The 20028-nt window shown below is 33.1% G+C and overlaps 2 protein-coding genes across 2 annotated transcripts in view; one reads left to right on the forward strand and one right to left on the reverse strand.

The window, feature by feature from the left end:
* The window catches only part of LOC132760342 (uncharacterized), a 57677-nt gene that overhangs the window by 7331 nt on the left and 30318 nt on the right, over positions 1-20028 (reverse strand). The window lies entirely within an intron of this gene.
* LOC132760381 (clumping factor A-like) lies at positions 12726-15376 on the forward strand. The gene has a single exon (XM_060752368.1). It carries the CDS (start codon positions 12775-12777, stop codon positions 15355-15357), a length of 2583 nt encoding a protein of 860 aa, XP_060608351.1. The 5' UTR covers positions 12726-12774; the 3' UTR covers positions 15358-15376.

A 20028-nucleotide genomic window follows, 5' to 3' on the forward strand; every position in this document is an offset into this window, starting at 1 on the left:
TTTCATTTTCCGTATTTTCACTCTAAAAATTTATTTTTCACTGCAGTGAAACATATTTTCCGTATTTCACTGGTGTCTTGCCGGACTACTTTCTTTTAAATTCTGCTAGTACACAAAATTAAAGGGAAAGTCTTATAAATTTTAATGTCAAAAAAGAGAAAAATGTTTATAATAAACAGAAAATTCAAGTTTTTTTCTATAAATACATGATTTATTTTCATCTTGTGGCATGAAAATTACCGCCACTCATGAAATAATTATTTTCATACCACTCGATGAAAATAAATCATGTATTTATAGAAAAAAACTTGAATATCCTCTATTTATTTCAACCTCCGTAAATGGTAATATTTAAATGGCTATTCGTTGAAATTTGGGGATTAAGAAAGCAATGCCTGACCTCATATATCAGCTATATTCATTTGCAGAGTAAATAATAGAATTCGAAAACTTCAGCATATGTTGCTGAAATATTGTTTATCATGTTAAATGTCAAAAATCAAAACACCCAAGCCTTTTTCTGAATTAAATCACGTCATGTACATAAATGTCCGGACACGTGATGGTACTGTAGTGTAGACAATTTAGTTAATTTTGATACCCTCCTTGACGAGTCTTAGATATAGGTGTCAATACAATCAGATATAAACAAACAAGTTTGCGTGTTAGGAAAATAATCTTGCTGAAATTTGTCAAATTTTTTGGTCTCTAGGTTAATAATTATGAAATCTGTACGAAAAATGTTCAAAAAGTGTTTGGTTGATGGTCCCCGACCAGTAGTGTCCTTATTAACCTGGACCGCTGGTTTTACACATCAAAGTTCAAACATTTAAACACTATGTATTGACGGAAAATATAAACATGTCCATTTTGCATACATTATCCTTATATCATTGATATTTAAGAATAGGGTAACTTCTGTTGTCACACCAATAACTCTTTTTGTTGTTTTTTTTACATGCGTCAGTTGGTTAGACTATCAAAAATATCAAGGTGCATAAATCTTTGCTGCATGGGCTTCTAGTCATACTTGAATCTATTTAATTGTGCACAATATTCATGCAATTGATTACTTTTTTATCATTTTCCTCTCGTCTATTTCCTTTCATATATCTATTCTTGTCTTCATATATATACAGACATCGCAGCATATAAAATATAGTAATATGGAGGACTCGAACTACATACTTTTAGCGTGCTGAGCTTTTCTGCCTTATTAATCGGTCTGTGTGAAAAAGACTCCTGAATAAATAGATACAATTTAGTGCGCATTGTGATAATGACTATTTTTGCACTTAATTGCGGTTTACTTCAAAATACCACAACCATCTGTTCCATATAAGTAAAGTTCATATTTTTATACCCCCGGGAAGGGTATAAAGGAGTCACCCGGTGGTGGGTCGGTCTGTTGATTGGTCGGTCCAGAGATCCGTTGCATTTTCGTTGTCCGGAGCATAACTTGAAGACTAATGTCGTCAAGCACTTTGACAGGAAGTGGAATGCACAAGAACTCCATCTTGACTAATTACAGAGTTATTGCCCTTTGTTACTTTTTCTTGTCCTCCGGAACATAACTTGAAAACTACTGGTTGGAATTCAATACAACTTTATACAATGATCAAGCACAATAAGATTAAGAGGAAGTGCAGTGCACAAGAACCATAACTCTATCCAGACTAATTATGGAGTGATTATCTTTTTGTTACTTTTCCTGAAATCTACAGGTTTGAATTAAATATAAATTCATACAATGGTCAGGTATATTCAGAGGAAGCGCAGTACACAAGAACCATAACTCTTTCTTGACTCATTATAGAGTTATTGCCCATTGTTTTTTATTCTCTAGTGCATAAGTTGAAATTCAATGTAACTTCATATAGTGGTCAAGCGCAGTTAAATGAAGTGCAATGCTCAAGAACCATAACTCTATTTGGACTAATTACATAGTTATTGCCTTTTGTTATTTTTTCTCTCCGGTGCATAACTTGAAAACTAGCGATTGGAATTCAATACAATTTCATACAATGGTCAAGCGCTATGAGAGAAAGTGCAGTGTACAATAACCATAACTCCAACTTCAGTATTTACAGAGTTATTGGCCTTTGTTCCTTTTCCTTGTCCGGTGCATAACTTGAAAACAAATGTTTGGAATTCAATGCAACTTCTTACCATTGTCAAGCGCATTGACAGAAAGTGAAGTGCTCAAGAATCGTAACTCTATTTGGATTTATTACAGAGTAATTCAATAAAACTTCATCAATGGTCAACCCTATTGAAAGGAAATGCAACGTACAAGAACCACAACTATTTTTAATTGTCCACTACCGTATTTCAATTCTTTTACAAGGTATTCTGTTACTAGTAACTTCCTCATTTCCGAAGCAGACTTGCGGGGATTTTAATCACATTTAGTGATAGCTTTAGTAATTAACACAATGTAGCTTTGAAAAAAGTCAGTTTGAATGTAAGTGGATAACTTACTTGTATTAATTTACTTGAATGAAGACTCTCTGAAAAGTAATAAGTTACAGGAATTTGATCCATATGAAAGATAAAAAAGACACATAGAATGTTGTTAGTTAAATTAAAAGAAATTACAGAGTTCATTTCTTTCAAGTGCATGTTATGGTTTCACAGTTTCTTTGATAAAACATTTACTGTTAATTGCTGAATTTGCTGTTCTTATATGGAACTGTTCCCTGGGTGGAATAAGAATAAAATTGAGTGGTCAATAGACATGTCACGATATTTGGGACCGAAATTGACCCAGTTCACTTTCCCATTTAATATATTTTTTCACCTATTTATTTTTTTTGTAATTTAAAACAAAGTGAAATTCTCCTACCTGAAAGCCTTGGCTTCAGTTCACTTTACGGTAATTAGGGCCCTGACAGATATGCTGAATGGCAAAACTTCACAATATATAGTACAACTTAAAATGTTATTTGTATTTCAGAGACTGTATGGTTCCATTCGTGGAGATTTAAGAAATTCAACATTGGATCATTTCAATGCTGAAGGATCTCAGGTTAGTTTGTTAAAGTTAAGAGCAGCTAGGAGAAAGACTCATGATTCCAGACTATGTGAACAAGAAAATGTAACCGTCAATTTATTTCTTTGTTATTTCAAAGTGATATCTCTGTCAGGGATATTGAATTCATATCAAAAGCTACCTAGCTAATTTATAGTTAGTTTTTCAAGTTTGTGCTCTGACAGATGATTAAAAGTTACTGTATTTCGTTAAGGTGTTTGGTGTATTAAAATCGAACCCACTGAAAGGAAAAGATATTCAATAAGATACGTAAAATCAAACGGTGCCAATATGGGTTCACATCTAGAAGGATAATTGTGATAAAACTAAGTGCATCATTTACATCTCCCTCATCTCAGATGTTTTATGCAAATAGAGATTTTTTATCTCGATATTTTAGAAAGAAGTTTTATTTTTATTCTATAAATGTCATTCCATGTAGCTTGTTATACAAAATATGTTAATATTTCTTGATGTTAAGTATAATCATCGATATTTTATCACAAATTTATTATATATTTTATTTCAGGATTTTTGTTTTTTTTGCTCTTAACAAGGGCTGGTTGTCTAGGGGTTAATCTCTCCACTGCTGATACTGTGATAATATAGTGATTGGAACTACAAGCTCAGGCCAGGGACACAGGATAAGACAGAAAAATCATGTAAGCCAACTATGAGAATTTTGTACCTATGTCACTATTTTAAGCCGGACAAGTCTTTATTGCTGTATGGTCACATATGACTCTATTATCAATTTTTATAACTTCCTAAAATTATTTTTGTTAAATTAACTATGTTGTCAAGCTTATACAACAAATGTTTTGTATTTGTTTTGACAAGCAGTCAAAGTTTTACTTACAATATACATGTATATATGTATTATAATATATGAACAGGGCATAAATGATATGTATAGCAGGTGTCTGTAATCTGCAATAACACCATAAATTCCTGAAAGTCTGCGAGTATCGAAAAATTATTTGCAGACTAATGAAATTGACTCTTAAGGTTCCCTAGAAGTAAATAATATAATTATCTGCATTTGCATCAAAAATTTATGAAAGCCTGCGAGGGCCTCAGAACCATCGGCAGGCCAACGAAATGGACCCCAGAAGTCGGAATTTTTATTATCTAGGCACATGAAATTCCTGAAAGTCTGCCAGTGTCCCAAAATCCGTTGCATGCCAATGTAATAGACTCTTAAAGGTCCCTATAAGTCAAAAACTGCATTATTTCCATTGGCACCAAACATTCCTGAAAGTCAGAATAAATCGCAGACTAAAAAATTTGATTCTTGAGGGTTCCAAGAAGTCCAAATTGTCATTATCTGCATTGGCACTAAAATTCCTTAATGTCTGCGACTGTCCAAGAATCAGTCGCAGATGAGAGAAAAGAACTCTGGCAGGTCGCTAGAAATAAAAAATGTCATTATCTCCATTGGCACTGAATATTCCTGAAAATCTGCGAGTGTCCAACCATAAGTCGCCGGCAGGTCCCTAGAAGTCAAAAACATCAATTTGCATTGACACAAAATATTCCGGACAGTCTGCGAGTGTCTCAGAAGAGCCTATAAATAAAAATGTCATGATGTCAAATGCCAACAAAAATTCCGCTATATTTATCTGCCGGCTGAGCATTCTATGAGCATATTTCAGAATGTTGTGCTAGTTTTCTCTGGTAGCAGACCATTCCAGCTGAGCATTTTTGTCTCTTTTTTTTTAGCAATGCCCGGTAGATTGTTCTGCCAGCTAGGCATTTCGGCAAGGCATTTTTATACTTTATCTAAGAATGCCCTGCTATATTGCCTAGCTTAGCTGAGCATATTTCACACTATATGAAGGAAAGCCCTGCTAGATTGACTAACCAGCTTAGGATTCCAACAGAGCATTTTTACACTTAACACGTATTTCGGAATGCTTTGCTAGATTGTCTAGTTAGCTTAGCAGAGCATTTTTAAACTATATTTTGGTGTGCCCGCTGGATTGCTAAGCCAGCCGAGCATTCTAGCAGAGCATTTTTACAATTTATTTAGGAATGCCCTTCTAGATTGCCTAGCCAGCTTAGCAATCCAGCATAGCATTGCTCTGTTATATTGCTTTGACACCTAAGCTTTAGCTAACATTTTTACTTTATATTTCAAAATGTTCTGCTCGATTGGTATGCCATTTGAGCATTCCAGCAGAGCATTTCTATACAATAATTTGGAAATAACCGTTAGATTGCTCAGCCCGCTGAGCATTCCAACAGAGCAATTTTACACTATATTTGGGAATGCCCTGCTAGATTTCCTAAGCAGCTCAGCATTCAGAAGAGCAATTTCATACTATATTAAAAAATGCCCTGCTATATTTGTCTGCCAGCTCGGCATTCTAGCAGAGCATTTTAATTCTATATTTCAGGATGCTCTACTGGATTGCTCTGCCGGCTGAGCATTCCAGCTTAGCATTTTATAAACTCTTTTAAGGAATTTCCCGTTAGATTGATCTGCCAGCTCGACATTCCAGCAGAAAACTTATTACACTATATTCAATTATGCCATGCGAGATTTCTCTGTCAGCTCAGCGTTTCAGCAGAGCAATTTTATACTATATTTAAGAATGCCCTGCTAGATTGCGTAGCCATCTGAGCATTCCAACAGAGCATTGTACACTATATTTTGTAATGTCCCGCTAGATTGCTTAGCCAGCAGATCATTGATTTCCCTATATGAATTGTTATGCCCTTTTGCTTAGCTCACTGTTCACTGCTAACTTCTCACATACAATGTTATCAAGCTATAAAATCACCGATTTGGATATATTATTTCGATTCTAACACAACATCAACAAAAATGCTGCTGTACCTGATGTTAAGCAAATTGCGCCTGATTTTTTTCCGTACATTCAGCACGTCGGATTTTTAGTGGTTACGTCACATGTCCGATTATCACATATCTAAATATAGAACGTCGACAGTCATAGCACACAATTTCTGTTCTTTTATAATCAATAGTGAGAACTGCTGTTAGTGTTAGAATTCACTGTAAATACACTGTATTTCGCTTGAAAATTAAAAAAGAAAACAAAGAACTTAATCAATGTTTTCAATATTTGTTATTCTCAAAATGTTGGTGCAAAGGGTAGATTTGAATACCATTTTCCAACAAACAGAAAAGCCTTTAAATAAAGAACGTTACTATTAGAAACTCTGAGAAGATGACACATTCAACCAGCAACAATATAGTTCAACTAAAGTTTTCTAGAGATACATCTTTATTTAGTTTGCTCTGTGTTATACACATAGCACGATAAATCGTTCAACTGTCTGTAGGCCTACAGCCTTCAAACTTATATTATTACGCATATAAACTCCATACCGTGCCATATGAAAATGACATTATGCTCATTTTTTATTGTCAAGTTTAGAAGAATTGGCTGTATGTTTTAAAAGACTGACTATTATAATATTGATTGACAAAGAGTTGATCGGTAAATGGTTATGATGAAATATAAATCTGCCTAAAATAGAAAAAGGCTTAGTCAACAAACGACATCTGTTTTCGCCTTATTTAGCACATGTATTTATAGTACTTTGTGTAAATACTTTTATAAGTAATAGAAAGAGCATCGAAACACGAGGATATCTGATTTGTACGAGGGGGCGTAGCCCCCAAGTATAAATCTAATTGCCGAGTGTTTTGATGTTCTTTCTCTTTTGTATCATAATCAAAAATAAAAACACTATCCCTGATGTCACAATTTGAAACTCCAGAAAAAAATAACCAATCAACGAGCATCTAAATATGATATTTATATCGCTACCCCTTTCTCCTTCGTCACAATATGTAAACCCCAGACAAAATGAACCAATCAACCAGTCCACAAACTATGATATAAGCCTTAGGTTGCTTCCAGTCTAATCCTTTTCTTGTATTGATTGTTAATATCATGTATGTAAATATGCTTATGGGACGAATAAAATATGTTTAAACTAAGACTGTTCCACTATTTTTATAAATTGAACGTTATATAGGTAAATTTAGATGGACATTTAAAAAACTTGCATTGAGCCATGTGAGATATTTATAATTCATGCAATTGAAAAGAATTATGGAAATATGAAAACTTATTTTTTACTTTCACCTATTCACTCACAATTTACCCTTAAATGGACAAAAGTTAATTAAAAGCACAGATCACTCAAAGTCAAGATCTATTTCCTCATTTAACCACCCTGAAATTTATTTTCTTTGCTTACTTTATACAAGATTGAAATCATATCAGTTTCACTTTTAACAACTTGTTTGCCTAAGAGCATTAAGTTCATTTTACGATACGAATTTTCTATAGAAACGGATGTTGTATTCCGTGCATGCGCATGCTGTGTAGGGCAAAAGGAAATAAAGAAAAAAATAATTCTACCGGTATTCAACAACTACATAAACAACTCGTGGTAATGTTAAAGATTAAATAGAAGTTTAAGATATTAAAGATTTTGATAAATAACCATAATAGGTTTACCAATAGAAACTAGAGGTCGTGAATACGACATTAATGGACAAAATTCACTTTCTATTTACATTTTCTATAATAATGTAAGATACGACGCTCCGTATATCGTATATGTAAATAAATGATACTAAAAAAAAAATAAAAAAAAGCAACATGTCGGCATAGATTTAATTTTTAAAATGAGATGTAAATTTGACTGTAAAAAACTTAGTTATGTTTCAATTCAGTGTCAGAAAATCTTTTATCAGGTAAGAGTGTTACATAAATAATAAATGAGTAAACAAATTTATAAAAATATTCAACTCAAGTCTTTTTGAAGGAGTACAATAAATAACGCATAACTGTGAACGCAGTATTTTCATTTGTTAGAGTGTACGCAGTATCATAATGTCTATTTTAAAAATGTGTTTTAAGAAATTTTTTTCGTACAAAGGAAACAGAAAAAGAAACTGAAAATATATGTTTGAAATAGATTCAACAATAAATAAACTAACTTCCAGTCGTCAGAAACTTTTAGATAAATCGACAATTTCTCAATTTCTGTAACAATTTAACACCAGGTGTACGTAGTATCCAGAATTCAAATCGCATTCAACGCAAAATACTGACGAGAAAGAGAAGAGTTATGTCAATGCATTTGGAATACTGAAACTAGAAGTAAGGAGAACGAATTAAATTTTAATCTATTCTGGTTGTTTTAAATAACTGGTATTTGTTCAAAATACCGGTTGATAAAGTGTTCGCTGTATCAGAATTTAGAGAATGCGCGCGCATCGTATGACCCCCTTGTATCAGGCTTTTGTACAATTTACATTTTCTGAACTTGATCATATTTACATACAGTAGTGATTTAAAATATATGTACACTGCATATAATAACATTTGATTTAAACGACAGTCGTTAGGCTATCGATAAACATTATTTGTAAGAATACGCCCGACCTTGGTACGATACTTCGTCACTGCACACTTTTAAAATGCTCAAAATAAGACTGTTTATGTCGACTCAAATTTAAAATATATTTTTATTTTAAGAAATCATTAGATTATCAAAATGATAAAGAAGCAAACAAAAGATCGGCTTTATTACCATATAAAAAGTTTTACTGTCTGGTGTAAGCCCAAAACCTTGATAGAATTTATTTGGGCGTCCGAGTGGGACCATTTATAAATAAAAAAAACATCCCGTGCACAATTTACATTTTCTGAACTTGATCATATTTACATACAGTAGTGATTTAAAATATATGTACACTGCATATAACAACATTTGATTTAAACGACAGTCGTTAGGCTATCGGTAAACATTATTTTTAAGAATACGCCCGACCTTGGTACGATACTTCGTCATTGCACACTTTTAAAATGCTCAAAATAAGACTGTTTACGTCGATTAAAATTCAAAATATATTTTTATTTTAAGAAATCATTAGATTATCAAAATGATAAAGAAGCACACAAAAGATCGGCTTTATTACCATATAAAAAGTTTTACTGTCTGGTGTAAGCCCAAAACCTTGATAGAATTTATTTGGGCGTCCGAGTGGGAGCATTTATATATACAAAAAACATCCCGTGTTCAGGACTTAAACAGACAGTTAATCTTTAAAAGTTGCTTCAAGTTGTTAAAAGTAACCATGGAATTATTACAATACCCCACGAAAGGATTAAAAAATATGATAATGAATTTTTAGATTGTGTATTTAGCCTTAAAGTTTCATGCATCAAATGACCCTTAGGGAGTTTCAAAATATCAAAAATATACTGACAAACTTGAATATACTGGAATAATACTTCCTATATATTTAACCAAACACCTAGAACAGAAATTTAAAATAACATTTGATTTAATATTTTGGTTATGAAAAAGGTGTAATTTATCCGCTATACGTATCAGAATACAACTCCTGACAAACGTGATCTCCTGTTAATCAAATTCAGCATCACATTATATATCGCCAAAAAATTGGCTGAGGCATATAGTGTTACCCTATTTTGTCATTCCGTCATTCCTTCACTCCATCATTCCGTCATCACCAGTTTCCGTTCATTATATTGGCAACAGTTGTACATATTCTACTCACTCAAAATATTCGACATATAGATATTTCATGGGAAAATACAGGTCAAGTTCGAAATTGGTCATGGTCCTATGATTTTCAACAAATTCATGTCACTTAAAGAAATTTTTAGTTTCCGTCAAGTTCAACTCAACTTGACATATTGATGCGTCATATTAATGCACAGGTCAAGTTTGAATTTGGTCATGGTTCGATGATTTTAGGCAGAGTAATATCCCTCCACCTTTGAAAAGAAAGAAAAAAAGCAAAACAAAACAGAAAAAAGACAAAAAAAAAAAAACACAATAAAAAAACCCAGAAATTTTCTGTTTCCGTTCATAATCTCCCCAAAAGGTTTACACATTCAACTGAAATTGGACATATAGATATTTCAAGTAATGAACAGTTCAAGTTCGAAATTTGTCATGGTTCGAGGATGTGGCAGAGTTATCCCCCTATTACTTTGGAAATCAAAAGAAATTTTCATTTTTCACATTAAAAACAAAAAATAACGTATGGATGTGAAAACAAAGAGACATTTTCATCTTTCGAACATTATCTTTCCAATAGATGTACACATTATACTCATAATTAAGAATTTAAGATATGGAATGTGCAGGTAAAGTTCGAATTTGATCATAGTTCGATAATTTTGTCCACATTTATCCCTCTTGAACTGTGAAAAAAAGAAGAATATTTCAGTTTCCTTCAGTTTTTGTTCATTATCTCCCCAACTGTTGTACACATACTTCTCAAATTCAAGCTATGAACATGACAAAGAAATGCGCAGGTCAATTTCGACTTTGGCCATGGTTCGATGATTTTTGAGTTATCTCTCTGGAACTTTGAAAAAAAAATTCAGTTTCCGTTCATTATCTCTCCAACAGTTATATACCGTCAACTAAAATTTGACATATAGATACATCATATAATTATTTAGGTCAAGTTTGAATTTGGTCAAGGTTCGATGATTTTAAACAAAGTTATCCCTTCTGAACATTAGAAGAAATAGAAATTTTCAGTTTCCGCAATCTTAGATTTTTGAAATGTATGTATAAGGTTGAAATCATATGTGCAGGTTTTACCCGAAAATATATATCAAGTTCGGATTTAGTTATGATCCGATGATTTTTACCTTCTTGAACTTAGAAAAATAAGAAAAAAAAACAGTTTCTGTTATATCTTTTGTAGGCATTTATGCCCGAGGTTGATATTGCATGTGCTGGTATTTTACCAGAAAATACGATTCAAGTTCTATTTTGGTCATGATCAAATGTTTTTGACTAATAATATCTGTCATATTTTGCGGTTTAACGTGGCTTGCCGAGTTCCGCCCATGGGCGGGTGACCGAGGGACGGATATTCCGATCCGAACCGCAAACATATGTCAGATGTTTTTTCTTGCATATTCTACCATATTCCATTATATTTTAAATTCCTAATCTTTATTTTCAATGAAAATTTATATCATAACAACCGTAACTACTTTCTTACAACAACGTATGAATTACAACTTCATTCATAACGGTAAAATGACGTCATCCTAACCGTTCCATTGTACAGCACGTGACTCATCTGGAATCCCCCATGCCAGATGAAATTTTCGGCATGGGTAAAACTCACGGAAACGCCAATCTGATATGCAAGAAAAGTATCCTCCTTGAACTTGAAAAACAATTTTAATCATTATCTCGGCTACAAATATGCAATATGCAATTTGCAAAAGGTTAATACTGAATAGTTTCAGGGCCTTGACTTTTGTATATAAAAGATGTGGTAATATTGAATAGATAAACGACATTGAACTTCGTGGAGTTACGACATATTTCTAGTTGTAAATCATTTTTAAAATACTTTAATGCACTTTGTCAAAGACACAAGAAAAAGAATATAATATATGATAAACAAGATCAACAAGTAAAGGCGGCGTTCAATGAACGCAACCCCCACCCGGTGGCAAGGAGCCCAGGAGGACCCCCAAACAAAAACAGGACAGGGCACAAGAAGAACAAAATAGAAATCGCAGAGCAGTCAAACATGCAGAAGAAAATATACAGAAAAGAATTACATTAAAGGAGCTAAGAATCCTCCTCTGCGGGATCATTGTCATATTTTAGTAAAATTTCGGGATATTCATCGTGCAATTTGATTTTTTTAAATTTACAAAGATTATTCCAGTAATCTCCGGGGTTTTGGCAGTTATTTTATTATGCAGCAAATAGGACAGTTTAAAAAGAAAAGTTATGTTATTGAACATTATACGAGTATGCATAAATATAAAGCATTCATGTTTTCTCTTTCTGTTTTAGTCTTCATTGATTCCTTTCATTTCATGTCTCAATCATTAGGTTAGGTGTAACAGAATTTGAATATAATTTTTACGAATTTAAAGGCAGCAATATTGAGTTGACACCAAAAGTTGTTAATCCATATGAGTTTATAAATTCATTTAAGAATATAAAAGATTGATCTTTCAATTGATGAATTATATTCTTAAATTCAACTGGTATAGGCGATATCACTATATGGATGAACATGCACAAAACACGCAAAAGTTTGGAAAGAATTCGGATAAAAACAAAAGTAGCTCAGTTAATGAAATAACCAAAGGCCTATTTAGTAAAAACAGCATTGAAACTTTAACAAATAATTTAAAAGCTAATGAAAGCAGGATTATGTTATTATAATAACTTTTATATTTATCCATTTTGGTGTTCCTTCGCAAAATAAATTATTTACAGGATATAAATTTTACACAATTCAATACCAACACAAAACAAGTATATTATGGAGATATTTTTATTTAACGTTTATTGATTTATTAAATGATAATGTTTCAGTCAATGACATTTCATACAATGTTCCAAATAGAAATAATCCGAATCAAAATAAATAAATTATAACAAATTATTTTTAAATATTTTAAATATCAGATAAATTCAATTTGACAGTTTATTTCTAAAAATCCTTTTCATTATTTAGAAAATCCGTAAGACCATGTAGGAAATAAGACGTTATGCACTCTGTATACTTAGGAGCAACAACCAAGTTTTACCTCCAATAAGGTTTGCAGTGTGTGTTAGAGGTGAAAAAGTGAAGACGAAGTACCTGGTTAGGTAAAATGTCCTTTATATCTTTTCAGATAAATTAGCCACTCTAATGACAAATGATACACAACGTTTGAATAGGCAAGATGGGACGGCGTAAAGGGTTGAAAGTAAAACTAGAAGATAAAGAAGAATTAAAGAAATATGTTGATAAAGTAAAATATGAAGATGTCCGAAAATCTAATTCCTTGCTTGGTAATTTGGCGAAACAAATGCTTACAATTAATGATATTACCTCAAGACAATGCATATATGATCAGATAAAGATATTGAGACCAGCTCACATTAGTGGACAAAGCAAATCAAGTAAAGGCCGTCGTTATAAAAACCCATTTTGGTTAAAACGTGGAAGCTATGAAATTGGAACGAAACCAAAAAACTCTCAAAAAATCTTTAAACTTGAAAAAAATGAAGAAACAAAAAATGTGACGCATTCAGGTGAGAATGAATATAATACCGAGACAGCAAAGGAAAGAAACATAAAAGCAAAGAGTGTTACTGTAAGCACAAGGGAAAGAAACAGAAAACGTTATATTGATTGTGAAACAACAACAAATAGAAACAAAAAACACGACTGTAATGGTGACATGTCAAGAAACAGACACATAGAAAGAGAATGCGAGATTCAACAGAATTTCGATAGAGACGTAAAACGTCAAAGTGATGCTACAACAATAAATGAAAGAGTTAATCAATGTGAAAGTGATAATGAAACAGATAGAGGTAGACAGATAAGAAGTGAACTTAAAGATGAAAGCGGAATTAATAAAAGATGTATTGGAAACGTTATTAAAAAAGACATAAACAAAGATCTTTGTTCTGAACCACGAAGATATAACAGAAAATTTGAAAGTAATACTCTGACCAAAAGATATAGATACAAAACAAGTAAAAATAGTGCTGCTGCAGCAATAGAAAGTGACAGAAAAAGAAAACAAGAAAGAAAAAAAGGTAAATACAATAAAAAAGATTCTGACTCTAAATCAACAATAGATGGAGACAATGATATAGACGGTGATATTGACACCACAACAGATATGGACAGTCAAAGTGAATGTGGGACTGAAAGAATATTAGACAGATACAGTAAAGGTGGTAGTTTTATAACAATTATAGATAAATACAAACAGAGTAAGAATGTAACAACACAAAATATGAACAGACAAATTGATAGTGAGAATGAAACAGAAAAAGGTAAAAACTCACAAATTGATATTAAAAATGAAACAACAAGAGAAAGAGAAATGCAAAGTGATAATGATAATGAAACAACAGCATTTATTGACAAACACAGTGGAAGTGAGAATGAAACAATAGACAAACGCAGTTATACTGATGATGAAACAAATATAGATAGACAAAAAGAGAGTAATTATAAGAATAAAACAACAGAAGACACGGACGAACAAAATGGAAGTGATCATGTAAATACAAGAGATATTCACATAAGAAGTAACAGTGATAAAGCAACGATAAGAGACAGAAACAGACAAATTAATAATGAATTAAAAACAATAAGACAAAAACAAGGAGAAACTGATTACGAAACAAATAGAGATATGCACGGAGATATTGATAATGAGAAGAAAACAAAAAGAGAAAGATATAGACAAAGTGATATTGATTTTGATACCATGCGAGATAGTGGACGTGATTGTGATACTGAGAATGAAATCATAAGAGATATACACAGAGAAAGTGACAGTGATGATAGAGCAGTAAAGGAAAGGGTCAGACAAAATTATAATGAAGCAACAAAAACACCAACACAAATTGATAGTTATTATGAAACAAATAGTGATATTGACAGTGCAATTATAAGTGCGAATACCTCAATAAGTGAAATAGACAGACAAAGTGAGAATGATAATATAACTACAAGTGATATGGACGGCGAAAGTGACAATGATAGTGACACAACAACAGTTAGAAACAGACAAAGTGCTGACGAAAAAACAACAAATATGGATGAAGAATTTGGTAGTTATAATGACAGAAACATAGATATGGACAAAGAATGTGAAAGTGATATTGAAACAGTCAGAGTAAGAAACAGACAAAGAGCTAATGAAACAACAACAGAAAAACTCAGACAAATAAATAGTGATAATAAAACAAATATGGATATGGAAAAAGAAATTGATTCTGAGATTACTTTAACAAGTTCTAGCAACATAAAAGGTGATAGTAATAATGAAAGAAAAAGACATATGAACAGAAAATATGCTAGGTATAATGAAAGAAAAAGGGATATGGACATAGAACGTGATGATAACAGAACAATAAGAAATGGAAACCGACAAAGTGCCTATAAAACAACAACAAAAAGACACAAAGAAAATGAAAGTGATATTGAAACAAAAAGAGACAAGCAAAGTGGTAACGAATCATCAACTGATGGACACAGGCAAAGTGAAAGTGATAAGGAAACAACAAGACGAAGACTAAGTGATAGTGATAGTGATACAGAAGTAACAAGAGATGTAGACAGGCAGGGTAAATATGATAATAGAACAAGGCAAGGAGACAAAAACAATAAGAGTGATATAGAACTTGGAGAAACAGATATTAAAACTGAAAGTGATACTGACAAAACAAGAGATAGAGACAGGGACAGTGGTGCTGAAAGAGACAAAAAAAAAAGAAAAAGTCGGGTCTTTTTCTTTTGAAATTCTATACAAACAATGGAAGAAAATTCGGCCTATGGAAACAGTGACGTCAAAATCGAAAAAGAAATACGTATTAAAAAAAGGATGGACAGACCTTTTCGCGGAGAAATTCAATGAAACCATTCCTGGCTGTGTCATTGTCTTTAAAGGTCATGACGTTGGATGTACCGAAAGGGCACAGACGTACATCACTGCCACAGCTCGATGTACTCACAATGGTTGTGGAAGGTTTAAATTTCAAATAAAGAAAAAACCAACAAAAGATAAACACCATGTTCGAGTTCATGTTCAGATCATGCATTCATATTTTAAACATAGCCGCAAAGAAATAAAAAAAAGACCGCTGCGCGGAGACAGAAGAAAAACAACTCAAATAAAGTTAATAAATGATACAGCCTCGTCATATTTCTATCAGAAATTAGGAACAATGAATGATAAGCAATTTCTCCAAGGCAATTATACAGAACCACTCTCGTCAACAGTGCTACGGAAAGCCAAGAGTGAATGGAATTTACATGATGTCCTCCACAAGGATCCCATGACAGAACTCTGCATAGTCGATGCAGTTCTGTCTGGTGTAGAAAAGGGCAAACATTTTGATGGCTATGTACAACAGATTACGTTCAAACCATTTTCTACTGTTTTTTTCTCCGAACTTTCTTTGGAGGCAGTCAGGGAAAATGTAAGGAGAGGAAGTGGAGTATTCTATTTAGATGCCACCGGGACAGTAGTCCATAAAGTCGGAGAAAGTAGGAAAAAGCTTCTCTATTATACACTTGTAAGCCCACCAGTGCTTTCAACAGAAGACAAGAGTTCTGTACCTGTTCTTGAGTTTATCCTCTCAAGGCAAAATACACAGGAAATTTCTAAATGCCTCAGCTTCTTCATTCACAAATTGAAGACCTACACAACAAATTGGAGGCCAAGAAGAATTGAGAGTGATTTTAGCTGGGCCATGATCCACTCAGTCCTTAATGCATTTAATGTCATGACAGTACATCATTACCTAAAATACTGCTTCAAAGTTTCAAGTGGATGTCAAGATATATCCGGTGATGTAACTGTTATTCATCTTTGTGCGGCACATGTCCTAAAAGCTGTACGAGATAATTTGAGAGACAAAATGTCAGATAAAGGACTTCGAAAGTTGGCATTAAGGACATTTGCTCTCTTTCAAAACTGTTCAAGATTAGAACAGGTTCAAGAACTGTACAAGATAGTATGCGCTGTTTTCGAAGAACAGTACGACAAACCAGGAGTCGTGGAGGAGAAAGAACGATTACGAGAAATGGTAAAGAAGGCAAATGTTGACGAAGTGGACACGACACTAACATTTACTGATGGTAAGCAATCATTGTATCACTTTAATAATATGATATATATGATAGTGTTTGCAAACTAGTCTGTCCACTATCTTGCTTGTGTAATTATGTATAAGCTCAAAGGGGAAAAGTGAAATTAAATATTTTAATCTTCTTTCATTTGAATGCAAATCTTGCAGTCGTTACATATGAATAATTTGTAAATTTACTTAAAATGCAGTTAAAGAGTTAACATTTTAATCCTTACTTATGCAACAAAAGTGCATACAGGTACTAATTCAATTTCACTTTAAGTGAAAAACGAAATAATATGAAAACACTTATCTTGCAATTACTTCCGTAGCTATAGTGTAAATGTTTCATATCTGCATTCACATCTGGAATATTTATCATCTTTAAATTTACAAATTCTATCAAAAATAAATACATGTAGGGGAATTCCACTCCGACCGTTGTATTTTATGAATTAATTCTATAATTTAAGGTGGCACAGTTTATATGATCTTGTAAATAAAAGAAATGTTAAAGTCAATTTTAGTAAGATAATGGAATGCGATACACCAACAATGGTCAGTCTTTAACATCTTGTATACGCTCAAGTTTATTTTATATCAATTAATATAAAGTTGTTAATGGGATGCAGAATACACCGAAATGATATCCACTTTTTCCAACGCCTTTTCGAAGAAAAAAGGGGAATATAGAAAAATGCTCCGTCCGTCCGTCACACTTTCATGTCCGGTCCATAACTTTGTCATTTATGATTTTGAAATAACTTGACATAATAAAAAATGTGTCATGGGAAACAACCAGACGCCTACCATCAGGGTCAAGGTCGCATTTGCTTTTTCAAGGTCAACATTGTCTTTTTGAGGGTCTATGTTTTGTCCGGCACATAACTTTCTTATCTATGAAGGGATTTTGAAAATACTGTCCACAATGGTTCACAATAATGTGAAAATGTGTCATGCGCAAGTACCGGTCACCTTCCTTCAAGGTCAAGGTCACACTTGGAGGCCAAAGATTAACGTAGTCTGTTACAGGATATATTTTGTGTCCGGTCCAGAACTTTTTAGCTCACCTGAGCTTGCTCAGGGTGAGCTATTAGGATCGGTGAATGTCCGTCGTCCGTCGTACGTCAACAATTGCTTGTGAACACACTAGTGGTCACACTTATGACTCAATCATCATCAAACTTTGTCAGGATGCTTGTTTAGTCAATTGCTCGGATTAGTTCGAAACTGGGTCATTTCGGATGGAAAACTAGGTCAAAGGAGCTAAAAATAGAAAAACCTTGTGGAACACTCTAGTGGTCACATTTTTTACCCAATCATCATCGAACCTTTTGTCAGAATGCTTTTTAGATAATTGCTTGGATGAGTTCGAACATGGGTCATCTCGATGAAAATCTTAGGTCACAGGAGCTATAAATAGAAAAACCTTGTGAACACTCTAGTGGTCACATGTTTCAAACCAATCATCATCAAACTTTGTCAGGATGCTTGTTTAGATAATTGCGCAGATGAGTTCGAATATGGGTCATCTTTAATGAAAAAACTAGGTCACAGGAGCTATAAATAGAAATACATTGTGAACACTCTAGTGGTCACATTTTTTACCCAATCATCATCAAACTTAGTGTGGATTCTTTTCTAGTCAATTGCTCATATGAGTTTGAATATGGGTCATCTCTGATGAAAAGCTAGGTCACAGGGGCTAAAAATAGAAAAACATTTTGAACACTAGTGGTCACAATTTTTACCTAATCATGATCAAACTTTGTCAGGATGCTTGATTAGATAATTGCTTTGATGAGTTTGCACATGGTTTATCTCCGATGAAAAACTAGGTCACAGGAGCTATAAATAAAAAAACCTTGTGAACACTGTAGTGGTCACATTTTTGACCCAATTATTAAGAAACCTTGTTCAGGATGCGTGTTTTAGTCAATTGTTTGGATATGAGTTCGAACATGGGTTCATTTCTCGGGTGGAAAACTAGGTCACAGGAGCTAAAAGTAGAAAAACCTTGCGAACAGTCTAGTGGGTCACATTTTTGACCCAATCATCATCAACTTGGTCAGAACGCTTGTCTTAGTCGATGCTTGGATAAGTTTGAACATGATTTATCTCGGATGGAAAACTATGTCACAGGAGCTAAAAATAAAAAACCTTGTGAACACTCTAGTGTCACACTTTTTGACATCTCAATTATCATCAAACTTGGTCAGGATGCTTGTCTTAGGTAGTTGCTCAAATGTCAAGCTCGAATATGGGTCACCCTGGGTCAAAAACTAGGTCAAACAACTGCTCAAATATGGATAATCCTTGTTAACACAAGTGGTCACATTTTTGACACACCTGTCATGAAACTTGGTCAGAACGCTTGTCTAGGTAATTGTTTGGATGAGTTTGACGGGTCAGGTGAGCGATCTAGGGCCATCTTGGTCCTCTTGTTTATAGATCAGAGGATTTTGAAAATACTTGGCACAAATAGTCACTATAATAAAACGATGTGTCATGCGCAACACATGCATCCGTACCTCCAAGGCCAAGGTCACACTTAGAGGTAAAAAAATTAACATAGTCTGTTATAGGGTATATTTTGTGTCCGATCTAGAACTTCACCATAGTTCAAATTTTGAAATAACTTGGTACAAAAAGTCACTATGATAAGAATATATGTCAAGTACGTTTTTTTGATATATGCACGTCAACACAGTTATATTTGTCCGATCATCTTTAGAGTCATTAAGAAGCCGTATTAAGAAATAACTTTAATAGAAGTAAAAAATCAGTGTGTTTTTGGTGGAAAAAATATGTCACTCTTGACCTTGGATAGTCCGAAAGTACTTAAACCTTGAAACTTTCTAATGTTTAAAATTGTTGATGTAAAGTGTATAGGCAATTTTATAAAATACTATAAAAATACCTGGATAGAAATATATTACACAATATTACTTTTTCAAACCCTACTTAAAAGGCAACATAATATTTTGTTCCGGAACAGTTCTTTTTCTATTACATGTACGTACAATATTCATTGATGATAAAAAACAGAGACATTCTTTCAAGAATCGATTATAATAAGAATATGGAAAAAAACATTACCATATATCTAAAGAAATATAAATGTATAACATTACATTTAGTTTTTTACGATGATTTAGACAAACGTTTTATATACATAAGTTGTAGGTAAAATTATAAACTGGCCATATTGGGTCAATGACAAGATGTCTATCATTTGGAAAAAAAGTAATAAAATTGTCAGTACCGGGTTAACGACTTGATTTATGTTGTAGCTGACTTTTTTGTATTTTATTCTAGCCCCTCAGCACGACTCTTAT

Source organism: Ruditapes philippinarum, unplaced genomic scaffold (assembly GCF_026571515.1).
Source record: "Ruditapes philippinarum isolate M1 unplaced genomic scaffold, ASM2657151v2 ctg32_1_1_1_1, whole genome shotgun sequence".
Lineage (NCBI taxonomy): Eukaryota > Metazoa > Mollusca > Bivalvia > Venerida > Veneridae > Ruditapes > Ruditapes philippinarum.